This window comes from Lithobates pipiens, unplaced genomic scaffold, assembly GCF_037356315.1.
Source record: "Lithobates pipiens isolate NorthernLeopardFrog02 unplaced genomic scaffold, aLitPip1_a1.2 Scaffold_19, whole genome shotgun sequence".
NCBI classification, from domain to species: domain Eukaryota; kingdom Metazoa; phylum Chordata; class Amphibia; order Anura; family Ranidae; genus Lithobates; species Lithobates pipiens.
In genome coordinates, this window is record NW_027507764.1 from 735,931 (window position 1) to 762,013 (window position 26,083).

The 26,083-nt window shown below is 53.9% G+C and overlaps 1 protein-coding gene across 1 annotated transcript; it reads right to left on the reverse strand.

Moving 5' to 3' along the window:
• ZFTRAF1 (zinc finger TRAF-type containing 1) lies at window positions 1-24,759 on the reverse strand. Its single transcript, XM_077490464.1, is given in 4 exon segments — window positions 1-5,608; window positions 8,686-8,895; window positions 15,194-15,431; window positions 24,502-24,759. Coding segments are annotated over 4 exon segments (1,083 nt in total). The 5' UTR covers window positions 24,745-24,759; the 3' UTR covers window positions 1-5,216.
• Window positions 24,760-26,083: the final 1,324 nt, after the last annotated feature.

Below are 26,083 nucleotides of genomic sequence, written 5' to 3' on the forward strand. Positions count from 1 at the left end.
ACCAATTCATTCATTTATTAGCGAGAAATAAAACAAAAACATACACAGACGGAGGGCAAAGCCAGGGTCAGGTTCTGCCTTCGGAGCCGTTGGGCGTAGGATTGGGCTCTGGGTTTCCATTGGTGAAGGGCGAGGCGCCGTGCGATTGGGGGAGCGTTCTTGTGAGATACACCAATAGCAGAGCTCAGACCTCCATAGAACAACGTCCCCTCTCATCCACACCATGCGAGCAGAGCCTAGAACTTCATTCCACCGCCAAATATTCTTCCCCCAACCCAAAACTGCAAAGCAGCAAAGTCACCGTCTGGCCAGCAGGCAGAGAAGACATGTCGTCCAATTGATATCATCGATTCTGAGAGCTGGAGGCCGACCTATCAGAAGTCTACATGAATAAATGTCTGACCTGACCATTTACAACCCTAGGGGACTATTCAAAGAACAGCTGTGATGGATTGTTACACCGGATGGTCACAGGGTGAGGGGCGGTAGAGGAAGTGTGCTATGTGATGGATTGTTACACCGGATGGTCACAGGGGGAGGGGCAGCAGAGGAAGTGTGCTATGTGATGGATTGTTACACCGGATGGTCACAGGGTGAGGGGCGGTAGAGGAAGTGTGCTATGTGATAGATTGTTACACTGGATGGTCACAGGGTGAGGGGCAGCAGAGGGAGTTTGCTATGTGATGGATTGTTACACCGGATGGTCACAGGGTGAGGGGCGGTAGAGGAAGTTTGCTATGTGATGGATTGTTACACCGGATGGTCACAGGGTGAGGGGCGGTAGAGGAAGTGTGCTATGTGATGGATTGTTACACCGGGTGGTCACAGGGTGAGGGGCGGTAGAGGAAGCGTCCTATGTGATGGATTGTTACACCGGATGGTCACAGGGTGAGGGGCGGTAGAGGAAGCGTCCTATGTGATGGATTGTTACACCGGATGGTCACAGGGGGAGGGGCGGTAGAGGAAGCGTCCTATGTGATGGATTGTTACACCGGATGGTCACAGGGTGAGGGGCAGCAGAGGGAGTGTGCTATGTGATGGATTGTTACACCGGATGGTCACAGGGTGAGGGGCGGTAGAGGAAGCGTCCTATGTGATGGATTGTTACACCGGATGGTCACAGGGTGAGAGGCGGTAGAGGAAGTTTGCTATGTGATGGATTGTTACACCGGGTGGTCACAGGGTGAAGGGCGGTAGAGGAAGCGTCCTATGTGATGGATTGTTACACCGAATGGTCACAGGGTGAGGGGCGGTAGAGGAAGCGTCCTATGTGATGGATTGTTACACCGGATGGTCACAGGGTGAGAGGCGGTAGAGGAAGTTTGCTATGTGATGGATTGTTACACCGGGTGGTCACAGGGTGAAGGGCGGTAGAGGAAGCGTCCTATGTGATGGATTGTTACACCGGATGGTCACAGGGTGAGGGGCGGTAGAGGAAGTGTGCTATGTGATGGATTGTTACACCGGATGGTCACAGGGTGAGGGGCGGTAGAGGAAGTGTGCTATGTGATGGATTGTTACACCGGATGGTCACAGGGTGAGGGGCGGCAGAGGGAGTGTGCTATGTGATGGATTGTTACACCGAATGGTCACAGGGTGAGGGGCGGTAGAGGAAGTTTGTTATGTGATGGATTGTTACACCGGATGGTCACAGGGTGAGGGGCGGTAGAGGAAGCGTGTTATGTGATGGATTGTTACACCGGATGGTCACAGGGTGAGGGGCGGTAGAGGAAGTTTGCTATGTGATGGATTGTTACACCGGATGGTCACAGGGGGAGGGGCGGTAGAGGAAGCGTGTTATGTGATGGATTGTTACACCGAATGGTCACAGGGTGAGAGGCGGTAGAGGAAGTTTGCTATGTGATGGATTGTTACACCGGGTGGTCACAGGGTGAGGGGCGGTAGAGGAAGCGTCCTATGTGATGGATTGTTACACTGGATGGTCACAGGGTGAGGGGTGGCAGAGGGAGTGTGCTATGTGATGGATTGTTACACCGGATGGTCACAGGGTGAGGGGCGGTAGAGGAAGCGTCCTATGTGATGGATTGTTACACCGAATGGTCACAGGGTGAGAGGCGGTAGAGGAAGCGTGTTATGTGATGGATTGTTACACCGGATGGTCACAGGGTGAGGGGCGGTAGAGGAAGCGTCCTATGTGATGAATTGTTACACCGAATGGTCACAGGGTGAGGGGCGGTAGAGGAAGCGTGTTATGTGATGGATTGTTACACCGGATGGTCACAGGGTGAGGGGTGGCAGAGGGAGTGTGCTAGGTGATGGATTGTTACACCGGATGGTCACAGGGTGAGGGGCGGCAGATGAAGCGTGCTATGTTATGGATTGTTACACCGGATGGTCACAGGGTGAGGGGCGGTAGAGGAAGTTTGCTATGTGATGGATTGTTACACCGGATGGTCACAGGGTGAGGGGCGGTAGAGGAAGCGTGTTATGTGATGGATTGTTACACCGGATGGTCACAGGGTGAGGGGCGGTAGAGGAAGCGTCCTATGTGATGGATTGTTACACCGGATGGTCACAGGGGGAGGGGCGGTAGAGGAAGCGTCCTATGTGATGGATTGTTACACCGGATGGTCACAGGGTGAGGGGTGGCAGAGGGAGTGTGCTACGTGATGGATTGTTACACCGGATGGTCACAGGGTGAGGGGCGGTAGAGGAAGCGTGCTACGTGATGGATTGTTACACCGGATGGTCACAGGGTGAGGGGCGGTAGAGGAAGTTTGCTATGTGATGGATTGTTACACCGGATGGTCACAGGGTGAGGGGCAGCAGAGGGAGTGTGCTATGTGATGGATTGTTACACCGGATGGTCACAGGGTGAGGGGCGGTAGAGGAAGCGTCCTATGTGATGGATTGTTACACCGGATGGTCACAGGGTGAGAGGCGGTAGAGGAAGTTTGCTATGTGATGGATTGTTACACCGGGTGGTCACAGGGTGAGGGGCGGTAGAGGAAGCGTGTTATGTGATGGATTGTTACACCGAATGGTCACAGGGTGAGAGGCGGTAGAGGAAGTTTGCTATGTGATGGATTGTTACACCGGGTGGTCACAGGGTGAGGGGCGGTAGAGGAAGTTTGCTATGTGATGGATTGTTACACCGAATGGTCACAGGGTGAGGGGCGGTAGAGGAAGTTTGCTATGTGATGGATTGTTACACCGGATGGTCACAGGGTGAGGGGTGGCAGAGGGAGTGTGCTACGTGATGGATTGTTACACCGGATGGTCACAGGGTGAGGGGCGGTAGAGGAAGCGTCCTATGTGATGGATTGTTACACCGGATGGTCACAGGGTGAGGGGCGGTAGAGGAAGCGTGTTATGTGATGGATTGTTACACCGGATGGTCACAGGGTGAGGGGCGGTAGAGGAAGCGTCCTATGTGATGGATTGTTACACCGGATGGTCACAGGGTGAGGGGCGGCAGAGGGAGTGTGCTATGTGAATGATTATTGCAAAAATCTAGACCAGCCTTTCTCAACCCTTTTAAACACAAAAATGACCCTTCAAAGAACTTTCTGGCGTTATGGAAATCCCTCCTTGCTATGTCTACATCTCATGGTAGATTAGTATGTTGGTTAGTGGGAAGATTGCTCATCACATCTGCGGTCAGTAGGAAGACTCTCCCCTAAAAAAAGGTTATTGGTGTTAGTAGCTACTTATCTGAGAAGAACTCCTAGTTCCACAGAGCTCTGGTTGGGAAAGGCTGATCTAGACAGTAACGTCAACCAAGGAATGCGATTTATTGTCATTCAGAATGGTTGACTAGTGAATGAAGCCAAGGAGGTAGGTTAAGAATGGTGGGAGGGTAATGGTAGGGCGGTATTTACCAACATTTGGGAACCTTCACTCACACCATGCTGCTCATCAGTCATCTACGAAGCTTTGTGATGGACTTCAGAACACCTCCTTATTGCCTCAACCAAACTGGCAATAAGAAGTGGTCAAGTGATCTGCTCACTTTCCAGCTCTGTGGCTTTGCTGCTTTGATGAACGATGTGGTGGGATTGGGGTGTGCTACGTGTGGGGGGGGGGGGGGGGTCAGACCCTCAGGCTGGTGAAACCGATACTCAGCCGTATATAAATGAAGAGGGATTAAAGCTTGAGAGGATCCTTCATCTTTCCATAGGAGCATTCTTTACACAGAGGAAACCCTGCCAGCAGTGGAACAGTTTCTGATAACTATCAAATCTCAAATTCCACTAGATGATCATACGTGGAAGGAAACCTTAACAGAAAATGGGCAGGAAGGGATCAGAAAATTTAGAGTAGAATTTTTTCAGCTATGTGATAAGAGACTAACTTATAGGGTTTTCTACCTCCTGCAAAGATATCTTCAGTTCCTAAGTAGGCTACTTCAACTACATAAAAATAATCTTAATAATAAACAAAATCAGATAAAATTTTGGAGAACAGAGAAGAGAAACTAAAACTAGAAATCAAAACAGGCTGGACACCCAGAAAACAGGACATGGACAAGCTGAAGTGAGGCCTAGTAGTAAATGTCCATGTGTCCATGGTGTATACCCAAGGCTGAAAGCGGAGCTCATCTCTACTCTACACATGCAAACTACAAATTAAAAGCAAACTAAAACAAACAGCAAGGATCCTGCACAACTATCCACCCTCTCCTGGCAAGGAGAATGGCAGCCATATCTACTATTAGGGGGGGAGAGTGGAGTTCCCCACCCTCCCCCTGCCATATCTACTGGAGGAGGAAGAGTTGGGCTCTCCACCCTCCCCCTGCCATGGAAAGGCAGCCATGTCTACTGGAGGAGAAAGAGCTTGGTTCTCCACCCTCCCCTGCCATGGAAAGGCAACCATGTCTACTACAGGAGGAAGAGTTTTGTTCTCCACCCTCCCCTGCCAAGGTAATAGTAGCCATGTCTACTGGAGGAGAAAGTTGGACTCTCCACCCAACCATTGCAAGGTAATGGCAGCCATGTCTACTGGAGGAGGAAGAGTTGGGCTCTCCACCCAACCATTGCAAGGTAATGGCAGCCATGGCTACTGGAGGAGGAAGAGTTGGGCTCTCCACCCAACCATTGCAAGGTAATGGCAGCCATGTCTACTGGAGGAGGAAGAGTTGGGCTCTCCACCCAACCATTGCAAGGTAATGGCAGCCATGGCTACTGGAGGAGAAAGAGTTGGGCTGGAGTCAGGGAGCTAGATGAGGTAAGTATGGTTCTGCACGTGGCCAGCCTTCACTTCTGGATCTGGAATATAAAGAGCCGCAGATTGATGTTCTTCGCAGCCAGAAGTTTGTTACATTCCACGGAGTCTATGATGGGTAGGGGCACGTACTCAGTCTCATTATTCTCGTTGGTGAAGACAAAGTGGTAGATGACCGGGTGAATTTTGACATCGTCGTAGGGGCCTTTGAGCAGCAGAAAGGAGCATTCCACGGGAGAATTGACCTTGCTTTTTAGGATGAGTTGGAAGGAGAGGGTTCGCTTGCAAGACAAGTTGGGGTTCCTTTCTGAATCGTTGACGCGGGCCTTCAGAACCCAGGTCTGGTTGAGAACTGTGAAGCGCGGGGTCTCGTAGTACAGGCGGGTAATGAAGTCATCTGTTCTGTAGGGTCGAAACTGGACTTCTGTGAGAATGGGGAGGAAGGAAAAAAAAAAAGAAAATTATTGGGTGAAGATGTTGTTTCACATTCCCCCAACGACACCACTTTACCTGTTACCGTTGACCGGTCAGTGGCCGCTTCTGCACTGGTTTGCCTCATAATGGGATCTTTTATATCTTTTTATCTCTTAAAAAGGGGAAAGGGAGATAAAGGTTGCTCAACACATGCAGTAAATTGCGTGTCAAACAAAAGACGGTCCCATACAGACAAGGCCTACCTGATCATTAAATTGTTAAAATGTTAACCCAAAATGATGAAATTTACAATTTTGCATTCTTCTTACCTTCCTCCTACGTATAATGCTGCCTTTCATTGGTTGTGAGATATTACTGAAGACTAAATAGCTGGTTATCCTGCAAGTTTCCTTCATGTTGTAGGCCTTCCTGTCATGTTCTGACCACTCTACCCACGGATCCATATCCATGGTAGCATCGCCAGCTTGTGCCCTCTCTTTGCTTGGGATCTACAGGAAGCCATGACTTGTGATGTCACAGGCTCACCCACTTCTCTGCCTGATCGGCAACGGCTCCTGGCTGGAGTCTTACTGTCAATCTCAAGAGGAATGTCACAGCACTGGGCAGATATTTGGGGGTTGAGCCCTGTCCCTGTCCTGCAGACAAACTTAGTGAAGGGAGTAACTATGGTATTTTTTCAGGTACTTGACAGACTTTAAACGAAATACTAAAAAGTATTCTATGTGGCTTTACAACTCTATGACATAATTACTTTCTCTGATACTCAGAATAACGTCCTGCCGGAGGTTCCTCAATGTCCACGCGTTTTAAGTCTTGGCTGGAGTTCACAGAATTGATCTTGGATGACAACGTCTACAAGCCTAACGCTAGGAGCATTAGAGCACATACCATCTTTTTCATTAGTTCGTACAATCCTCCTTCGCTTTTATTGAACAAAAATTCACGCTTTGTATTAAAAGCCAACATTGTAAGAGCAAAAAAAAACACAATCGTTTTTCTTTCAGCTGCATTTTTTTTAAGAACACACAGAGAGAGATATCCATTTCAGAGAATAAAAGTTTATTCCAAAGTCATACAAAGCTAAAAAAAAAAAAATCAAAAATCAAAAAAACAGGTTCATGATTGATACAATACCGGAATGGTCCCTAGAGAGTCAGAGAACACACATTGCACAATACAAGAAACGGGAACCTTTACGACATTCCTTTCCCACTCGTTATATGAAATCATAACATTTTGGTGCCGTGACCCGGGTACGACGTTACAAAACCAATCAACACATGGCTGAAGAAATTTTTATTTTGGACAGATCAATGTGCTTCCGCTATATACAAATCTCTCACCTCCTTTATACGACTATTAAAATAAACAAAAGTCCATCCTGATGGAGGAGAAGGCAACATTAAAATCGTTATTTACAAAAAAGAGAAAATAACACGGTGAAAACACGATCAATTTTCAAGGTTACGTACTTACCCGGTCAGGGTGATACGACCTACCATCATACCCTTCCTCAACCCCCCTGTTCACCATAATAAATTCTGTCAAATGGCAAAAAAAATAAAAAAAAAATAAAAAAAAAAAAAACACCTAAAAGCCGTCACTAAATGTTTTACCCAGACAGAACACTGTTGTAAATAGTTTAGAGAGAGGAAGAAGAAAGAGAATACGGACGAGAGGTCTAGAAGAGAGAAAACGGGCGGGGGGGGGGTCTAGGAGAGAGAAAACGGGGGGGGTCTAGAAGAGAGAAAACGGGCGGGGGGGGGGGGTCTACAAGAGAGAAAACGGGCAAGAGGTCTACAAGAGAGAAAACGGGTGGGGGGGGGGGGGGTCTACCAGAGAGAAAACGGGCGGGGCGGGGGGGGGGGTCTAGAAGAGAGAAACGGGCGAGAGGTCTAGAAGAGAGAAACGGGCGAGAGGTCTAGAAGAGAGAAACGGGCGAGAGGTCTAGAAGAGAGAAACGGGCGAGAGGTCTAGAAGAGAGAAACGGGCGAGAGGTCTAGAAGAGAGAAAAGGGGCGGGGGGTCTAGAAGAGAGAAAAGGGGCAAGGGGTCTAGAAGAGAGAAACGGGCGAGAGGTCTAGAAGAGAGAAACGGGCGAGAGGTCTAGAAGAGAGAAACGGGCGAGAGGTCTAGAAGAGAGAAACGGGCGAGAGGTCTAGAAGAGAGAAACGGGCGAGAGGTCTAGAAGAGAGAAACGGGCGAGAGGTCTAGAAGAGAAAAAAGGGGCGGGGGGTCTAGAAGAGAGAAACGGGCGAGAGGTCTAAAAGAGAAAAAAGGACAGGAATCTAGAAGAGAGAAAAGGACAGGAGATCTAGAAGAGAGAAGGACAAGAAATGAAGGCGGCTGGGGGCTCCCGCTCGGGCCGACATTTTCTGCCTTTGTAGTTACACAGAGCTCAGTACGTACCCCAGATTTAGACACATCCAGGCACTTTGACCGCTTCCAGACCACAAAGTAAGATTGTTGCAGACTTACCTTCCACCAGAAAGCTGAAGCACATCGGTAATCCAAGGGAAGGGAGGGGAAGGGGGGGCTTCCCCTGCATAAGTGGGGCCCAGTGCTGCTTAGATATGGGGGTGGTCCTCTTCATCTTCTTCTGAAACCTGCTTCTCAACATCAAAGAAAGACATATACCGACACACACAGCTCCTCCCACTAGGATGAGGCATGGGCAGTGCGTATGGAATCATGTGCCATCAAGGAGACCAATCAGAGGGGAATCATGTGCCATCAAGGAGACCAATCAGAGGCGGGTCAGTACATAAAGATCAGCAGCTAATTCGCAGTGACAGCTGCCCCTCTTCATGTCCTTGGTGACACTTACCCTACAGCAACACATGATTTGGTGGGGGGGGGGGGGGGGGGGGATGGTTGGACAAACCCACATGGTAACCCCCGCTCTTCAGATTCTCAGCTGCAGAATGACAACTACATCCTTTAACGACACCTACAAAGCAAAAGAGTGACATGCACAAAGAACGGCTGTGTATCATCTCTCCACCGACAGCCCCCAACAGACACTATTGACTCCTACAGGCCAAGGAGCGGCCAGTTCAGCCCTTACCTGTGTAACCGATCTTCTCGAAGCTCAGCAGGCCGAAGATGCTGTTGTACAATTGCATCTCCTTCTTGTGGCTTTGGTCCATCTCGTCCAAGATCTCCATCAGCTCATTACCGGTTTTGGTGGGGTGGCAACACTCGGACTCGTGCCCGGTCAGCTCATGGAAGGGACCCTGCCAAGGGCAGCCAATCCTCTTGTATTTACACTGCGTCACTCTGCATGGTGAGCAAAACAGAGAGCCGGGGAAAGTTAGTTGTGGAGTTTATGAGCGTCAGACAATTCAATACAACAATAAAAAATAAAATATAGACCTAAAGCTGAACTCCCGAGATAAGGAAACAATCTCTAAATCCGGGCTCAGGGATTAGCAACATAAGCCCGGGAAGGGGCGCACCTCTTTCGCCACGTCTAAAAGTGATCCCAAGGCGAATGCGCCGCAGGGACCACTTTTAGCTGAAAGCCAGGAGCCTAAGGGAAAAGAAAATACTGGGGTTATGGCATCCGGCTGCAGCCTTAACCCTGCTATTTATCTTCAAAGTCATGATGTAAATTCCCAGTTTGGTGGTCGGCAACTGGAAAGACACGTAAACCGAAATCACATCATCTTTAACATTTCGTATTTGGGTATCTCAGTAGCTGGTCGCTTTCTAACAACGGTTTGAATTTTTTTACCTAAATTCTATAAATTTGTTTTATTTCCGTTCCCAGGCGTGATATGCTGCACCGAGGACGCGCAAATAAATATTCTCCCCTTTTGACAGCCGGCAGACGCCACTTTGCACAGCTGCTAGATCCCAATCCCGACCGCCACCAACAGCCGGAGTCACCACTGACACCCAGGAACCAAAATCACAGTGGTTCTTAAAGATGTTCTGACAGAGATCACATGATATCTTGAAGGGTACAGGCATTGAGTCAGGTGATATATGCCATAATTGAGGAGGATTCTACCCTGACAAACAGGAGAAAAAAAAAAAAAAAAGTAAGCCAGCGTACCCCTCCTCTACCCAGGACCAGTTTTTAAGGCAGGGCAAAAGGGGCAGCTGCCCTGGGCCCCATCATTGTTGTGGGGCCCAAAGCAGCTGCCTCATACTTGCCAACTATCCCAGTTTAAATTCCCTTATTCCTTGAAGTTTTAGTCCCGTGCTGTGTCCTGATATCTCAGTGTAAACTTCTGCTGCTGCTGCCCAGCTTTGCCCTATTGCCACGTACAGATGAATTACCTGCAGACCCTGTGTTTACATGTAACTAACCTGCATTGATATGTAAAAAGGAGCTGCAATAATATGTAAATAGTCGTGTACCTCAGCATTGATATGTAAATAGAGGCGGCATTCATATGTATATCGTGTCCCCCTGAGGTCACAGCCACCATTATGTCTGCTGAATGCTGCCCACTGGGGAGTTAAAGGGGCATGCTTGAAAGTCCTGCCTACAACTGTGGTCATTAAGCCTAACATCAGCCTGTTTTACAAAGGCAGGCAGTGAGGAGATGATGTGCTGTAACCTTTAGCAACCAATCAGTGAGCAGTAATGCTGTGCAGTAACCAATTAGTGAGTGGTATAGATGTTCAGTAACCTCTAGCAATCAGTGAGCAGTATTGATGTACAGTAATCTCTAGCAACCAAACAAGTAGAAGTCATGTGCTGTAACCTCTAGAAAATAACAGTGAGCCATAATATGTGCTGTAACCTCTAGCAGCCAGCCAGTGAGCGGTAATGATACACTGTAACCTCTGGCAACCAATCGCAAATGCTGCCTGATCTGATTCAGTAAACTGAATTTGAGTCTAGCTGCTATTTATTGTATGTCTCAAAGCATGTGGAGAGCGAAATTGCGTAGAAGAGGGGGCCCAAGAAAATGTTTGCCCAGGGTCCAGTCAGTGTTAAAGAGGGCCCTGCCTCTACCCAGCAAGGATTTTATGGTAAAACACGAAAATTGCATTTTCCTTTCTCATCCACTGAGGGACACGGGAATTCCGATACTATCTGGATCTCCAAAAGCAAATCCAACTGAGGGACGGGCAACACAGGAAAAGAACAACCCACATGCCACACCAGGAGAACTGGGGGCCACCCGCAGCCTAGGAGCTATCTGAAGGACTAACACTCAAACTGGAATGGATGAGGTGAAACCTCCTACCAGACAGGAGGACCCAACATGACTGCATGGAAGATCCATCTGATGCTCAAGACCAACATGGAGAAGGCCATTACTAGAGGAGGGAGGGGGGGGTGACTACACAGAAGGACCACTGAACCAGAGCCAGCGAAAAAAACTGATTAATTAGGACCCACCAGAAACATGTAGACAATTAACCTGCCAATAAAAACCTGAAATGGTCAACAGAACAAAGCATTGGAGATAATCAGCAGGAAGAACAGGGTCCAAAGGAATCATGAGACGGGTCTTGGTAATAGACCAGCTAGCCTACATGGGAAGGCCACAGGCCCGTTATCCTGCTTCTTAGTGCCAAGGCAATGAAACTCAGTGACTAAAGTAGGTTTATCTAGCCGAGCAACCAAACCCACCAAGCCAGGTATACCAGAGAACGCATGGTATAGTACAAACTAAAAGCCAATGAGTTTGTGAGGAGACCTCTGAGCCGACTACAGAACCTCAAGGGTTCAATTCTACAAAGTCAACAACAAAATAAAAATAAAAAAATATATGGAAGAAAGAGGGTGCCAGGAAACCCCACCACAAGGGTGGGCCTCAGACAGGAGAGATATGGACTGCCAAGGGACACAGAGGAGGAAAAGCCAAACCTCCTCCGCTACCCATAGGAAACCCTAGAATCTGCAGAAAAAAAATGCTGCTGGCCCCGTCTACACCTTAACCATTGGCATCATTTTCAGAAGCTCCAGATCCCTCGGGTCCAATGAAGCATCAACATGCCCCGTACACACGATCGGATTTTTTCAGATGGCTTTTGGCCCAAACTTGTCTTGCATACACACGGCCGCACGAAGTTGTCGGAAAAAACGATTGTTCAGAACGAGGTGATATAAACCACGTACGATGGGACTATAAAGAGGGCAATAGCCAATAGCTTCCGTCTCGTCATTTATTCTGAGCATGCGTGGCACTATGTGCGTCGGAATTGTCTACACACGATCAGAATTTAAACAATCGGTTTTTGTTGTCGGAAAATTTTAGATCCGGATCTCAAACTTTGTGTGTCGGGAAATTCCATCAGAAAAAGTCTGATGGAGCCCACACACGATCGTAATTTCCGACAACACGATCTGATTGCACATTTTTCCGTCTGAAAGTCCGACTGTGTGTACGGGGCACTAGAGTGAGGAACAAGAATCTTGAAGTGCTAAGAATATCAGTCTGAATAAGAGCACGACCAAGGGAGGCATCTTGTGAACCTTCCCCAGGCAGGGGCTGATCAGTCAGGGAGGAAGGGCCAATTCCCCCTAAAGGGGTCTCACAAAATCATCTGGACAAACTCTGCCATCAGCATAAAGTACCTTAGTGGGACACTTAATCAAGGTCCTTGAAGTAAAGGGACATATTTCTGAGGCATCAGATGGTAGCCACAGCAATAGAGTAACTCATGCATGAAATGCCCTAGAAATGGTAGGAAAAGACTACCCTAGTCACGTGAAGATGATAAAAGATTAGGAAGGGACTAACTGATTCAGAGAAACCGTATCTCAGGCTTGCTCAAACCTGCAACCACAGGGAAGGAGGCTGCAAGAAGCCAGAAGAGAACCAGCCAGGTAGGAGTCATACTGAGGGGCAACTGTTTTCCCCAACACCCCACACCAAATTTAGGCCTCTTCAGGGATGACTTGGGAAGGACCACCCTGCCCTCTAGTTAACTTGTAGGCTGAGGAGTCGTGAGAACGTGAGAGGTACAATGTACCATGTTCATGTCTTGTTCACATCCATCGGGTCTTCCCATGGAAGGGGGGGAGGAACCCAGATTGAGAATGGCTGAAGAATCTGAAATATCACAAGGACCTGAGGAAGGAGCAACTGGCGGGGGCCTCAGAAGCAAGAGATTACCCCGAGTGCCAACAGGAGCTCCTTGCACTGGTATCCTGGAGAGGGAGGCCACCCAGGATGCACAATCAACCTCCAACTTGAAGATGGGGGGGTGGGGGGGGGGGGACACCTTCATGGAGGAGAATTAGCAGTTTCAACCTTTGTGGGCTGAAATTCAATCAGGCTCACGGGGCCTGGGGACACTTACTGCAGAACTAGCTTTAGGAGAAGGGAGATATTCAACCAACCTCTCTATAGATCTTCTACATTGTGGCCAGAACACACTCTGGCCCTCCCACGACACCGATCTGGTCCGGCCTCCCACGACACCGATGACACCGATCTGGTCCGGCCCCCCACGACACCGATCTGGTCCGGCCGCCCACGACACCGATCTGGTCCGGCCCCCCACGACACCGATCTGGTCCGGCCCCCCACGACACCGATGACACCGATCTGGTCCGGCCCCCCACGACACCGATCTGGTCCGGCCGCCCACGACACCGATCTGGTCCGGCCCCCCACGACACCGATCTGGTCCGGCCCCCCACGACACCTATCTGGTCCGGCCCCCCACGACACCTATCTGGTCCGGCCCCCCACGACACCTATCTGGTCCGGCCCCCCACGACACCTATCTGGTCCGGCCCCCCACGACACCTATCTGGTCCGGCCCCCCACGACACCGATCATGCTCCGGCCCCCCACGACACCGATCATGCTCCGGCCCCCCACGACACCGATCATGCTCCGGCCCCCCACGACACCGATCATGCTCCGGCCCCCCACGACACCGATCATGCTCCGGCCCCCCACGACACCGATCATGCTCCGGCCCCCCACGACACCGATCATGCTCCGGCCCCCCACGACACCGATCATGCTCCGGCCCCCCACGACATGACCCTGATCACTGTGTGAAGCACAGGACCGAAGTGACAACGTCCTTCAAAAGGCCAACCAAGTCAGATGCTTTGGATGGGTCATCGGTATCCCAGTAATGCAACCAGAGAGCCCCGTGCATCTGTATGGAGCCAGAAGGGATACAAGTTTAGAAGCTTGTAATAAATCATCACATCTGAAGCACAAGTCTCCATATTCTCTCTGAAACAAGAGCCCACTCCACCAGAGGAGATACCCCTTTGCAGGGAACTAACCTACCGACATATTAAAAGGTCACTGCCAACACAAGACCGAGGGCATAACAAAGTTGGAACTCTGAATCAGGGATAATCACAGGGACAAGTAGTCCAGCCCGATCCAAGGGCCCTGGACAGTCCCAGATACACTCTGCAGGGGTTGGCGCTGAAGCACTTTGAGACATTCTGGGATTTGCACAGTTGAGCGAATGTGTTCAAAAGGTCCCAAGAGGATGTAGAGGTCCTTGGGAATAGAGCCAGGGACTCAGTCCCACCCGACAGAGCTGAGGGAGACCCAATAACAATGGTGTACAGGTTACAGACACTGGCTCCTCCAGAGGAAGCCGAGTAGATGCCTTCAGAACCACACGGGCACCGCCGGGCGTGCTGCATGTGCGGGCAAGAATGGGAGGACGTCATATGACATCCTCCCAGAATGAGAGTGCCGCCGCCCATCAGCCTTAGAATCAAGGAAGCAGTTAAAGTCGGGATCTTTCCAGAGCCTGGACTCGCTGAGTGACGTCAGCCGAATTGATCCCGCTGTCAGCTGTAATCGGGTCGCAGGAGTGTAGAACGAACTGAACTCCTGTGATCCAGAGGAAAAGCACGGGAATATAAATAAAATAAAAAGCAGCTTTGGCCACACTTTTCCTTGAACCGGTAGACTTGGGTTTGGAAAGTGACACAATGCAAAGCCCAATGCCTGAAGGTCGCACCACAGGCAAGCCCCAGCGGCGTCTAGGTGCGGCACTCCAAAGCATGGCTGACCTGGAGAACTGTAAAGACCAGCAATATAACAAAGAATCTTGATTGGAGTTGATGAAAAAGGAATTCCAAAAATAAAAAGATGAATAAAAAAAAAAGAAGTCCATCCTCCTAGGACTCCAACAAAAAACTGGAGCATGCTCGGTAGAGGACAGCTCATACTGTGGGCTGTATGACCTTTTTTTTTGACCCAATCTTCAAGCTGTATGACCTGAAGAATTCTCAATTCCTGTCCCTCAACTGATGATAAATGAAATGGGAATTATATTTTTGCATGTTTGAGAGCATAGAATATAAAACGGAAGAGGATTTTCTTTTATATAAAACATTGTTCCAAATAAAAGCCTTCAATGCCTTTAAAAATCTGCTTACAAAATTGATTTGGCATACAAGTCAAAAGGGTTAAATTTGTCCTGGGCACCTGGGCACCACGGCCTCTGGTCCCCGAAGGGTGAATGTAATGACCATGCTAGGAGGGTACCGAGGGCGGCATGCAAAAACGGCTACAACTAAAACACGGGATGGACAGCTGTGCCCGGAGTTCACAAGGACTTTCCAGCAGAAAAGATATACATGACACATGAGGCTGGCATGAGGAATGTCGCACCTGTCCTGCACTCCTCCTTCTTGTGCCGCTCCAGTAGAGCGCGAGGGAAAGCCTTCATACAGAACCCGCATTCCGTGGGCAGCTCGCTCACCGCCTTCTCCACCGCCAGGTTCCGGCAGCACAGGCTCTTGCTGATCTCACAGCGGCAGTTGGGGCAGGTGGCCTGCTCCTCCTTCAGCCGGGCGTCCGCCAGGAGGTGAATGAAACAGCCGGCGCACATCAGGTGTCCGTTGGTGCACTGCAGAGGGGAGAGCGCAATTACATATACAGACATCGGGGGGGGCTACAGGAGGATGAAAACAAAAAAAATATCTATTTCTTTAGAACTTCTGAGGGATCTAGAGGAAGGAAGTCACAAAATATCTGCACACTCCTTTACATTCACAAATAACTCATTTATACACTATATGGCCAAAAGTATGTGACACCCCCCTCCAAACGATGGAGTTGGGGGGGGGGGGGGAATTGTGGAGTTCGGGGGGGGGGAGTTGTGGAGTTCGGGGGGGGGAAGTTGTGGAGTTCGGGGGGGGGGGGGAGTTGTGGAGTTCGGGGGGGGAAAGTTGTGGAGTTCGGGGGGGGGGGGGGGGAAGTTGTGGAGTTCGGGGGGGGGGGGGAGTTGTGGAGTTCGGGGGGGGGGGGGGGAGTTGTGGAGTTCGGGGGGGGGGGGGAGTTGTGGAGTTCGGGGGGGGGGAGTTGTGGAGTTCGGGGGGGGGGGGGTGGGGAAGTTGTGGAGTTCGGGGGGGGGGGAGTTGTGGAGTTCGGGGGGGGGGAAAGTTGTGGAGTTCGGGGGGGGGAAAGTTGTGGAGTTGGGGGGGGGGGGGGGGGAGTTGTGGAGTTCGGGGGGGGGGGGGGGGGGGGGAGTTGTGGAGTTCAGGCGGTGTTTGCGTGGAGTTCAGGGGGGGGGGGGAGTTGTGGAGTTCAGGCGGTGTTTGCGTGGAGTTCAGGGGGGGGAGGGGGGGGGAGTTGTGGAGTTCGGGGGGGGGGAGTTGTGGAGTTCGGGGGGGGGGGAGTTGTGGAGTTCGGGGGGGGGGGGAGTTGTGGAGTTCGGGGGGGGGGGGAGTTGTGGAGTTCGGGGGGGGGGGGGAGTTGTGGAGTTCAGGCGGTGTTTGCGTGGAGTTCGGGGGGGGGGAGGGGGGGGGAGTTGTGGAGTTCGGGGGGGGGGGGGGGAGTTGTGGAGTTCGGGGGGGGGGAGTTGTGGAGTTCCCAGCAAATTACTCTTAATACTCCACCATCCATAAACATTGCAGACACTGGGCTCTTCCAGCCTGGTGGTAACAGTTTAGTCCCTTTTCTGTTCCCTCATGACTGTGTCCCCCCCCCCCCCCCCCCCGTGTACAGAGCCAGATCCACAAAGACACGGTGTGACCAGTTTGGTGTGGAGGAACTTGAGTGTCCTGCACAGAGCCCTGACCTCATCCCTACTGAACATCTTTGGGATGACCTGGAACACCAATGGTGATCTGGGTCTTCTCATCCAACATAAATACCGGACCTCACGGAGGTTCTTTTGGCTTAATGGACACAAAATCCCACAGACACACTTCCAAATTTTGTGGGAAGCTTTTCTGGAAGAGTGGCACCACCTCCACAATGACATAGTGTAACCAGTTTGGTTTGGAGGAACTCCAGTTTCCTACACAGAGCCCTGACCTCATCCCTACTGAACACCTTTGGGATGAATTGGAACACCAGGTCTTCTCATCCAACATCGGTACCTGACCTCACCAATGGGCACAAATTCCTACAGACACCCCGATACCTCTCTGAACAACCCACCTCAGGGAGGGGTCATTACCCCAACCCAGACCTCGTACACCCCGGCATCTCTCCGATTATACCACCTCATGTGGGTCATTACCCCAACCCGGACCATGCACACCCTGACACCGCTCTGAATCACACCACCTCAGGGAGGTCATTACCCCAACTTGGACCCCATACAGCCTGACAACTCTCTGATCATCCCACGTCAGGGGGGGGGGGGGGGGGGGGGGTCATAACCCAAACCCGGTCAGCAAGGGAGGGGGTCAGTTGTATGGAGGGGTCAACTGTATGCAGAGGTTGGGGGAGGGATCAGGTGTATGTTGGGGTCAGAAGGGGAGGGGTCAGGTGTATGCAGGGGTCAGGGGGGGAGGGGTCAGGTGTATGTCAGGTGAATGTAGGAGTAAGAAGGGGAGGAGTCCGCTGTATGTAGGGATAGGGGGAGGGGACACCTGTATGTAGGGGTCGGGGGGAGGAGTCATGTGTAGTAGTCAGACAGGAGGGGGGGTCGGGTGTATTTAGGAGGGTTAAGGTGTATATACAGTATGTGACAAAAGTAAGTACACCCCTCAGTGACATCTTTTCATGTGACAACACTGGAGAAATGACACTTGTCTACAATGTAAAGTAGTGAGTGTACAGCTTGTATAACAGTGTAAATTTCCTGTCCCCTCAAAATAACTCAACACACAGCCATTAAATTTTTTACAACAATTTCTTGTTTTGCGGGAGGTGGGGGGGGGGGGGTCAGTGTGTTTTTTATTTATATTTTTTTTATTATTTTTATAATTCAATACTTTTCAATAATTATTACTTTTTTTTTTAATTAGCCCCGTGTTGGGGGGGGGGGGGTCTTTGGTGAGATATCAGGGTTCTTAACAGACCCCTGACATCTCCCCTCTGACACAGGGAAAGGGATTGAGGACACAGATTCCCCAGTCCCTTTCTCTGCAGCTTCAGCTGCACTGAAGATGAATGGAGAGGAGACAGAAGCTCCTCTCCATTCATAAACTGAAGCATTGTAAACACAGGTTACAGTGACAGAGCATGGAGGGGGACTGGAAGAGATCCGAGGAGCATGGAGGGGTGACCAGGAGCAGCATGGAGGGGTACCAGGGGGAGCATGGAGGGGTGACCAGGAGCAGCATGGAGGGGTACCAGGGGGAGCATGGAGGGGTGACCAGGAGCAGCATGGAGGGGTACCAGGGGGAGCATGGAGGGGGACCAGGGGGAGCATGGAGGGGTGACCAGGAGCAGCATGGAGGGGTACCAGGGGGAGCATGGAGGGGGTGACCAGGAGCAGCATGGAGGGGGACCAGGGGGAGCATGGAGGGGGAACAGGAGGAGCAGACCAGGAGGAGCATGGAGGGGGACCAGGAGGAGCATGGAGGGGGACCAGGAGGAGCCAGGGGGAGCATGGAGGGGGACCAGGAGGAGCATGGAGGGGGAACAGGAGGAGCATGGAGGGGGACCAGGGGGAGCATGGAGGGGGACCAGGGGGAGCATGGAGGGGGACCAGGGGGAGCATGGAGGGGGACCAGGGGGAGCATGGAGGGGGACCAGGAGGAGCATGGAGGGGGACCAGGAGGAGCATGGAGGGGACCAGGAGGAGCATGGAGGGGGACCAGGAGGAGCATGGAGGGGGACCAGGGGGAGCATGGAGGGGGAACAGGGGGAGCATGGAGGGGGAACAGGAGGAGCAGACCAGGGGGAGCATGGAGGGGGGACCAGGGGGAGCATGGAGGGGGACCAGGGGGAGCATGGAGGGGGACCAGGGGGAGCATGGAGCGGGATCAGGGGGAGCATGGAGCGGGATCAGGGGGAGCATGGAGGGGGATCAGGGGGAGCATGGAGGGGGACCAGGAGGAGCATGGAGGGGGACCAGGGGGAGCATGGAGGGGGACCAGGAGGAGCATGGAGGGGGACCAGGGGGAGCATGGAGGGGGACCAGGGGGAGCATGGAGGGGGACCAGGGGGAGCATGGAGGGGGACCAGGGGGAGCATGGAGGGGGACCAGGGGGAGCAGACCAGGAGGAGCATGGAGGGGGAACAGGAGGAGCATGGAGGGGGAACAGGAGGAGCCAGGGGGAGCATGGAGGGGGACCAGGAGGAGCATGGAGGGGGAACAGGAGGAGCATGGAGGGGGACCAGGGGGAGCATGGAGGGGGACCAGGGGGAGCAGACCAGGAGGAGCATGGAGGGGGAACAGGAGGAGCATGGAGGGGGACCAGGAGGAGCATGGAGGGGGAACAGGAGGAGCATGGAGGGGGAACAGGAGGAGCATGGAGGGGGAACAGGAGGAGCAGACCAGGAGGAGCATGGAGGGGGAACAGGAGGAGCATGGAGGGGGAACAGGGGGAGCATGGAGGGGGAACAGGGGGAGCATGGAGGGGGAACAGGGGGAGCATGGAGGGGGAACAGGGGGAGCATGGAGGGGGAACAGGAGGAGCATGGAGGGGGAACAGGGGGAGCATGGAGGGGGAACAGGGGGAGCATGGAGGGGGAACAGGGGGAGCATGGAGGGGGAACAGGGGGAGCATGGAGGGGGACCAGGGAGGAGCATGGAGGGGGACCAGGGAGGAGCATGGAGGGGGAACAGGGGGAGCATGGAGGGGGAACAGGGGGAGCATGGAGGGGGAACAGGGGGAGCATGGAGGGGGATCAGGGGGAGCATGGAGGGGGACCAGGAGGAGCATGGAGGGGGACCAGGAGGAGCATGGAGGGGGACCAGGAGGAGCATGGAGGGGGACCAGGGGGAGCATGGAGGGGGACCAGGGGGAGCATGGAGGGGGAGCATGGAGGGGGAACAGGAGGAGCATGGAGGGGGAACAGGAGGAGCCAGGGGGAGCATGGAGGGGGACCAGGAGGAGCATGGAGGGGGAACAGGAGGAGCATGGAGGGGGACCAGGGGGAGCATGGAGGGGGACCAGGGGGAGCAGACCAGGAGGAGCATGGAGGGGGAACAGGAGGAGCATGGAGGGGGAACAGGAGGAGCATGGAGGGGGACCAGGAGGAGCATGGAGGGGGACCAGGAGGAGCATGGAGGGGGAACAGGAGGAGCATGGAGGGGGAACAGGAGGAGCATGGAGGGGGAACAGGAGGAGCATGGAGGGGGAACAGGAGGAGCAGACCAGGAGGAGCATGGAGGGGGAACAGGGGGAGCATGGAGGGGGAACAGGGGGAGCATGGAGGGGGAACAGGAGGAGCATGGAGGGGGAACAGGGGGAGCATGGAGGGGGAACAGGGGGAGCATGGAGGGGGAACAGGGGGAGCATGGAGGGGGAACAGGGGGAGCATGGAGGGGGAACAGGGGGGAGCATGGAGGGGGACCAGGGAGGAGCATGGAGGGGGACCAGGGAGGAGCATGGAGGGGGACCAGGGAGGAGCATGGAGGGGGACCAGGGAGGAGCATGGAGGGGGACCAGGAGGAGCATGGAGGGGGACCAGGGGGAGCATGGAGGGGGACCAGGGAGGGGGACCAGGAGGAGCATGGAGGGGGAACAGGAGGAGCAGACCAGGAGGAGCATGGAGGGGGACCAGGAGGAGCATGGAGGGGGAGCATGGAGGGGGACCAGGGGGAGCATGGAGGGGGACCAGGGGGAGCATGGAAAGGAGGACAGTCAGGGGTGATCGGTGCGGTGGTGGGAGGAGTTACAATCACTGATCTTCCTGTATAGATTTCAATGAACAGCTGACAGCCGCAGGAGGGAGAGGAGGAGAAGCGGCTGTCAGCTGCTTTATTGAAATCTATACAGGAAGATCAGTGATTGTAACTCCTCCCACCACCGCACCGATCACCCCTGACTGCCCAGGTATCGGATTAGGCATCAGAGCATTTGCCCGAGTACAATTACTGGGGTAAATGCTCGGTATAGGCACTGATATTAGTATTGGTGCAAGCCTACTTGGTACTCCAGATGTTTTGGATTTATTTATATTTATTTTTTTCTTGTTGAGTTTAACTTCGATACAGATGTTTATTTTTTAAAGGGGCGTTCCGCCATTTAAAAAAAAAAAAAAAAATCAGCAGGTACAAACACTGTGGCTGCTGACTTTTAATAAGGACACTTACCTATCCAGCGACCCCGCAATGTCGCCCCTCCCCCTCCTCCCCCCAGGCCGATCCGTCCATCAGATCGGGGTCCCGGTGCCGCCATCCTAACGAAGGGAAACAGGCAACAGAGCCTCGCAGCTTCACTACCCATTTCCTACTGCGCATGCGCGAGTCGTGCGGCTCTTTGTGAACGGCCCCCGTTGTGTTCTGGGACATGTGCGGAACCGAACAGCTCCGCGGAAGAGGCAGATTAGGAAGACTGCCTAGCAACAGCGCTTTCTGGTGAGTAAAAATATTTTTTTTTTCAAATGTTTCTTTTTTTTTTTTTTTTATATATATATATATTTTTTTAAGAATATAAATGTATTTTTTTTTTTTTTTTTTTTTTTAGGGAGGTTCTCCGCTTTAATTGAACCATTTTAGAATGTAGATGTGTGGGTGGTGACATACGGAGGATGAGATATATATATATATGATGTTCAGAAGTTTTAAATCTTTAAAATAAAAAAAGTTCTGGAGAATTTTGAGTCTCATTATTCCCAGAATCGTGCAGCTCTACTGTCAGGTATTAGGAGGGGGAGGGGCCATCTGTCCGGTATTACGAGGGGGAGGGGCCACCTGTCCGGTATTACGAGGGGGAGGGGCCAGCAGTCAGGTATTACGAGGGGGAGGGGCCAGCAGTCAGGTATTAGGAAGGGGAGGGGTCATGTATTAGGAAGAGGAGGGGTCAGGTATTAGGAGGGGGAGGGGCCAGCTGTCAGGTATTACGAGGGGGAGGGGCCAGCAGTCAGGTATTACGAGGGGGAGGGGCCAGCAGTCAGGTATTACGAGGGGGAGGGGCCAGCAGTCAGGTATTACGAGGGGGAGGGGCCAGCAGTCAGGTATTACGAGGGGGAGGGGCCAGCAGTCAGGTATTACGAGGGGGAGGGGCCAGCAGTCAGGTATTACGAGGGGGAGGGGCCAGCAGTCAGGTATTACGAGGGGGAGGGGCCAGCAGTCAGGTATTACGAGGGGGAGGGGCCAGCAGTCAGGTATTACGAGGGGGAGGGGCCAGCAGTCAGGTATTACGAGGGGGAGGGGCCAGCAGTCAGGTATTACGAGGGGGAGGGGCCAGCAGTCAGGTATTACGAGGGGGAGGGGCCAGCAGTCAGGTATTACGAGGGGGAGGGGCCAGCAGTCAGGTATTACGAGGGGGAGGGGCCAGCAGTCAGGTATTACGAGGGGGAGGGGCCAGCAGTCAGGTATTACGAGGGGGAGGGGCCAGCAGTCAGGTATTACGAGGGGGAGGGGCCAGCAGTCAGGTATTACGAGGGGGAGGGGCCAGCAGTCAGGTATTACGAGGGGGAGGGGCCAGCAGTCAGGTATTACGAGGGGGAGGGGCCAGCAGTCAGGTATTACGAGGGGGAGGGGCCAGCAGTCAGGTATTACGAGGGGGAGGGGCCAGCAGTCAGGTATTACGAGGGGGAGGAGCCAGCAGTCAGGTATTACGAGGGGGAGGGGCCAGCAGTCAGGTATTACGAGGGGGAGGGGCCAGCAGTCAGGTATTACGAGGGGGAGGGGCCAGCAGTCAGGTATTAGGAAGGGGAGGGGTCATGTATTAGGAAGAGGAGGGGTCAGGTATTAGGAGGGGGAGGGGCCAGCTGTCAGGTATAACGAGTGGGGGAGGGGCCAGCTGTCAGATATTACGAGGGGGAGGTATTACGAGGGGGAGGGGCCAGCTGTCAGGTATTAGGAGGGGGAGGGGCCAGCTGTCAGGTATTACAAGGGGGAGGGGTGATGTATTAGGAGGGGGAGGGGCCAGCTGTGAGGTATTGGGAGGGGGAGGGGCCAGCTGTGAGGTATTACGAGGGGGAGCGGCCAGCTGTGAGGTATTACGAGGGGGAGCGGCCAGCTGTCAGGTATTACAAGGGGGAGGGGTGATGTATTAGGAGGGGGAGGGGCCAGCTGTCAGGCATTAGGAAGGGGTGGGGTCATGTATTAGGAGGGGAGGGGTCAGGTATTAGGAGGGGGAGCGGCCAGCTGTCAGGTATTAAGAGGGGGAGGGGCCAGCTGTCAGGTATTAAGAGGGGGAGGGGTCAGCTGTGAGATTTCAGGAGGAGGAGAGGTCAGCTGTCAGGTATTAGAAGGGGAGGGGCCAGCTGTCAAGTATTAGGAGGGGGTCAGGTATTACGAGGGGGAGGGGCCAGCTGTCAGGTATTACGAGGGGGAGGGGCCAGCTGTCAGGTATTACGAGGGGAGGGGCCAGCTGTCAGGTATTACGAGGGGGAGGGGCCAGCTGTCAGGTATTAGGAAGGGGTGGGGTCATGTATTAGGAAGGAGAGGGGTCAGGTATTAGGAGGGGAGGGGTCAGGTATTAGGAGGGGGAGGGGTCAGCTGTCAGGTATGACGAAGGGGAGGGGTCAGCTGTGAGATTTCAGGAGGAAAGGTCAGCTGTCAGGTATTAGAAGGGGAGGGGCCAGCTGTCAAGTATTATGAGGGGGAGGGGTCAGGTATTATGAGGGGGAGGGGTCAGGTATTACGAGGGGGGAGGGGTCAGGTATTACGAGGGGGGAGGGGTCAGGTATTACGAGGGGGAGGGGTCAGCTGACAGATTTCAGGAGGAGGAGGGGTCAGCTGTCAGGTATTAGGAGGGGAGGGGCCAGCTGTCAAGTATTAGGAGGGGGAGGGGGTCAGGTATTAGGAGGGGGAGGGGTCAGGTATTACGAGGGGGAGGGGTCAGGTATTACGAGGGGGAGGGGTCAGGTATTACGAGGGGGAGGGGTCAGGTATTACGAGGGGGAGGGGTCAGGTATTACGAGGGGGAGGGGTCAGGTATTACGAGGGGGAGGGGTCAGGTATTACGAGGGGGAGGGGTCAGGTATTACGAGGGGGAGGGGGGTCAGGTATTACGAGGGGGAGGGGTCAGCTGACAGATTTCAGGAGGAGGAGGGGTCAGCTGTCAGGCATTAGGAGGGGGGAGGGGGTCAGGTATTACGAGGGGGAAGGGTCAGATGTTAGGTGAGTAGTGGGCGGGGCTTGTCCTGTCAGAGGAGGGGTGGGCGGGGTCTGTCCTTTCAGAGGAGCTGTGGGCGGGGCTTGGACTGTCAGGGGGAGTGGGCGGGGCTTGGACTGTCAGAGGAGTGGGCGGGGCTTGGACTGTCAGAGGAGTGGGCGGGGCTTGGACTGTCAGAGGAGTGGGCGGGGCTTGGACTGTCAGAGGAGTGGGCAGGGTCACCTGGTAGACGAGGAGTGGGCGGGGCTTGGCCTATCAGAGGAGTGGGCGGGGTCACCTGGTAGACGAGGAGTGGGCGGGGTGTGTCCTATCAGAGGTGTGGGCGGGGCGGGTCACCTGGTAGACGAGGAGTGGGCGGGGTGTGTCCTGTGTGTGGGCGGGGCGGGTCACCTGGTAGACGAGGAGTGGGCGGGGTGTGTCCTGTGTGTGGGCGGGGTCACCTGGTAGACGAGGAGTGGGCGGGGTGTGTCCTGTGTGTGTCCTGTGTGTGGGCGGGGTCACCTGGTAGACGGAGGCCTTGGGCAGGTCGAGGCACACGGTGCAGCACAGGACGGAGTAGAGTCGCTCCTCCAGGCGGACGGCCCCTCCGGGGTGATCGGGTCTCAGGCGCTTCTTAGGCGGCCAGTCGTGCTCCGAGTCTCTCGCCGCCTCGTCGCTCTCCGGGATGGACGATGAAGAGGCCATAGTGGCCGCCGCCTCCTCCCGATCCTCCGACATGTCCGCTCACCACCGCCGCTCCGCCATCTTTGTTTTCCTGCTTCTCTCCGCAGTCCGCCCCGCCCTTGGCGCAGCGTCACCTGACCGCCCGGCCGCCATCTTTGTTTATCCCGTCCGCCCACTTCCGCCTCATAACCCCGCCCCCTACTGTGTGTGACGGGGAGGAGCCGCAATTCTCCATACCACCCCTCCCCCACACACACACCACACCCTCCGGTAAGTGGTCATGGAGGGTGTGAGGTAACTACAGAGGACAGTCATGAAATATCCACAAGGAATCGTTCCATAGCTACTTTCAACGCGTTTCTACCAAACTTCCTCAGGAGGAATCCGCAGAGATCACCCGTCACAGAGGTCTCCATGTATCCGGGGTGTCGGGGGTCTCCATGTATCCGGGGTGTCAGGGGTCTCCATGTATCCGGGGTGTCGGTGGTCTCCATGTATCCGGGGCATCGGGGGTCTCCATGTATCCGGGGCATCGGGGGTCTCCATGTATCCGGGTGTCGGAGGTCTCCATGTATCCAGGGCATCGGGGGTCTCCATGTATCCGGGTGTGGGGGGGTCTCCATGTATCCGGGGTGTCGGGGGGTCTCCATGTATCCGGGGCGTCGGAGGTCTCCATGTATCCGGGGCGTCGGAGGTCTCCATGTATCCGGGGCATCGGGGGTCTCCATGTATCCGGGGCATCGGGGGTCTCCATGTATCCGGGGCATCGGGGGTCTCCATGTATCCGGGTGTCGGAGGTCTCCATGTATCCGGGGCATCGGGGGTCTCCATGTATCCGGGTGTGGGGGGTCTCCATGTATCCGGGTTGTCGGGGGTCTCCATGTATCCGGGTTGTCGGGGGTCTCCATGTATCCGGGGCGTCGGGGGGTCTCCATGTATCCGGGTTGTCGGAGGTCTCCATGTATCCGGGGTGTCAGAGGTCTCCATGTATTCAGGGTGTCGGTGGTCTCCATGTATCCGGGGCGTCGGGGGTCTCCATGTATCCGGGGCGTCGGGGGTCTCCATGTATCCGGGTGTTGGAGGTCTCCATGTATCCAGGGCATCGGGGGTCTCCATGTATCCGGGTGTGGGGGGGTCTCCATGTATCCGGGTGTGGGGGGGTCTCCATGTATCCGGGTTGTCGGGGGTCTCCATGTATCCGGGTTGTCGGAGGTCTCCATGTATCCGGGGCGTCGGGGGGTCTCCATGTATCCGGGTGTGGGGGGGTCTCCATGTATCCGGGGTGTCGGGGGGTCTCCATGTATCCGGGGCGTCGGAGGTCTCCATGTATCCGGGGCGTCGGAGGTCTCCATGTATCCGGGGCATCGGGGGTCTCCATGTATCCGGGGCATCGGGGGTCTCCATGTATCCGGGTGTCGGA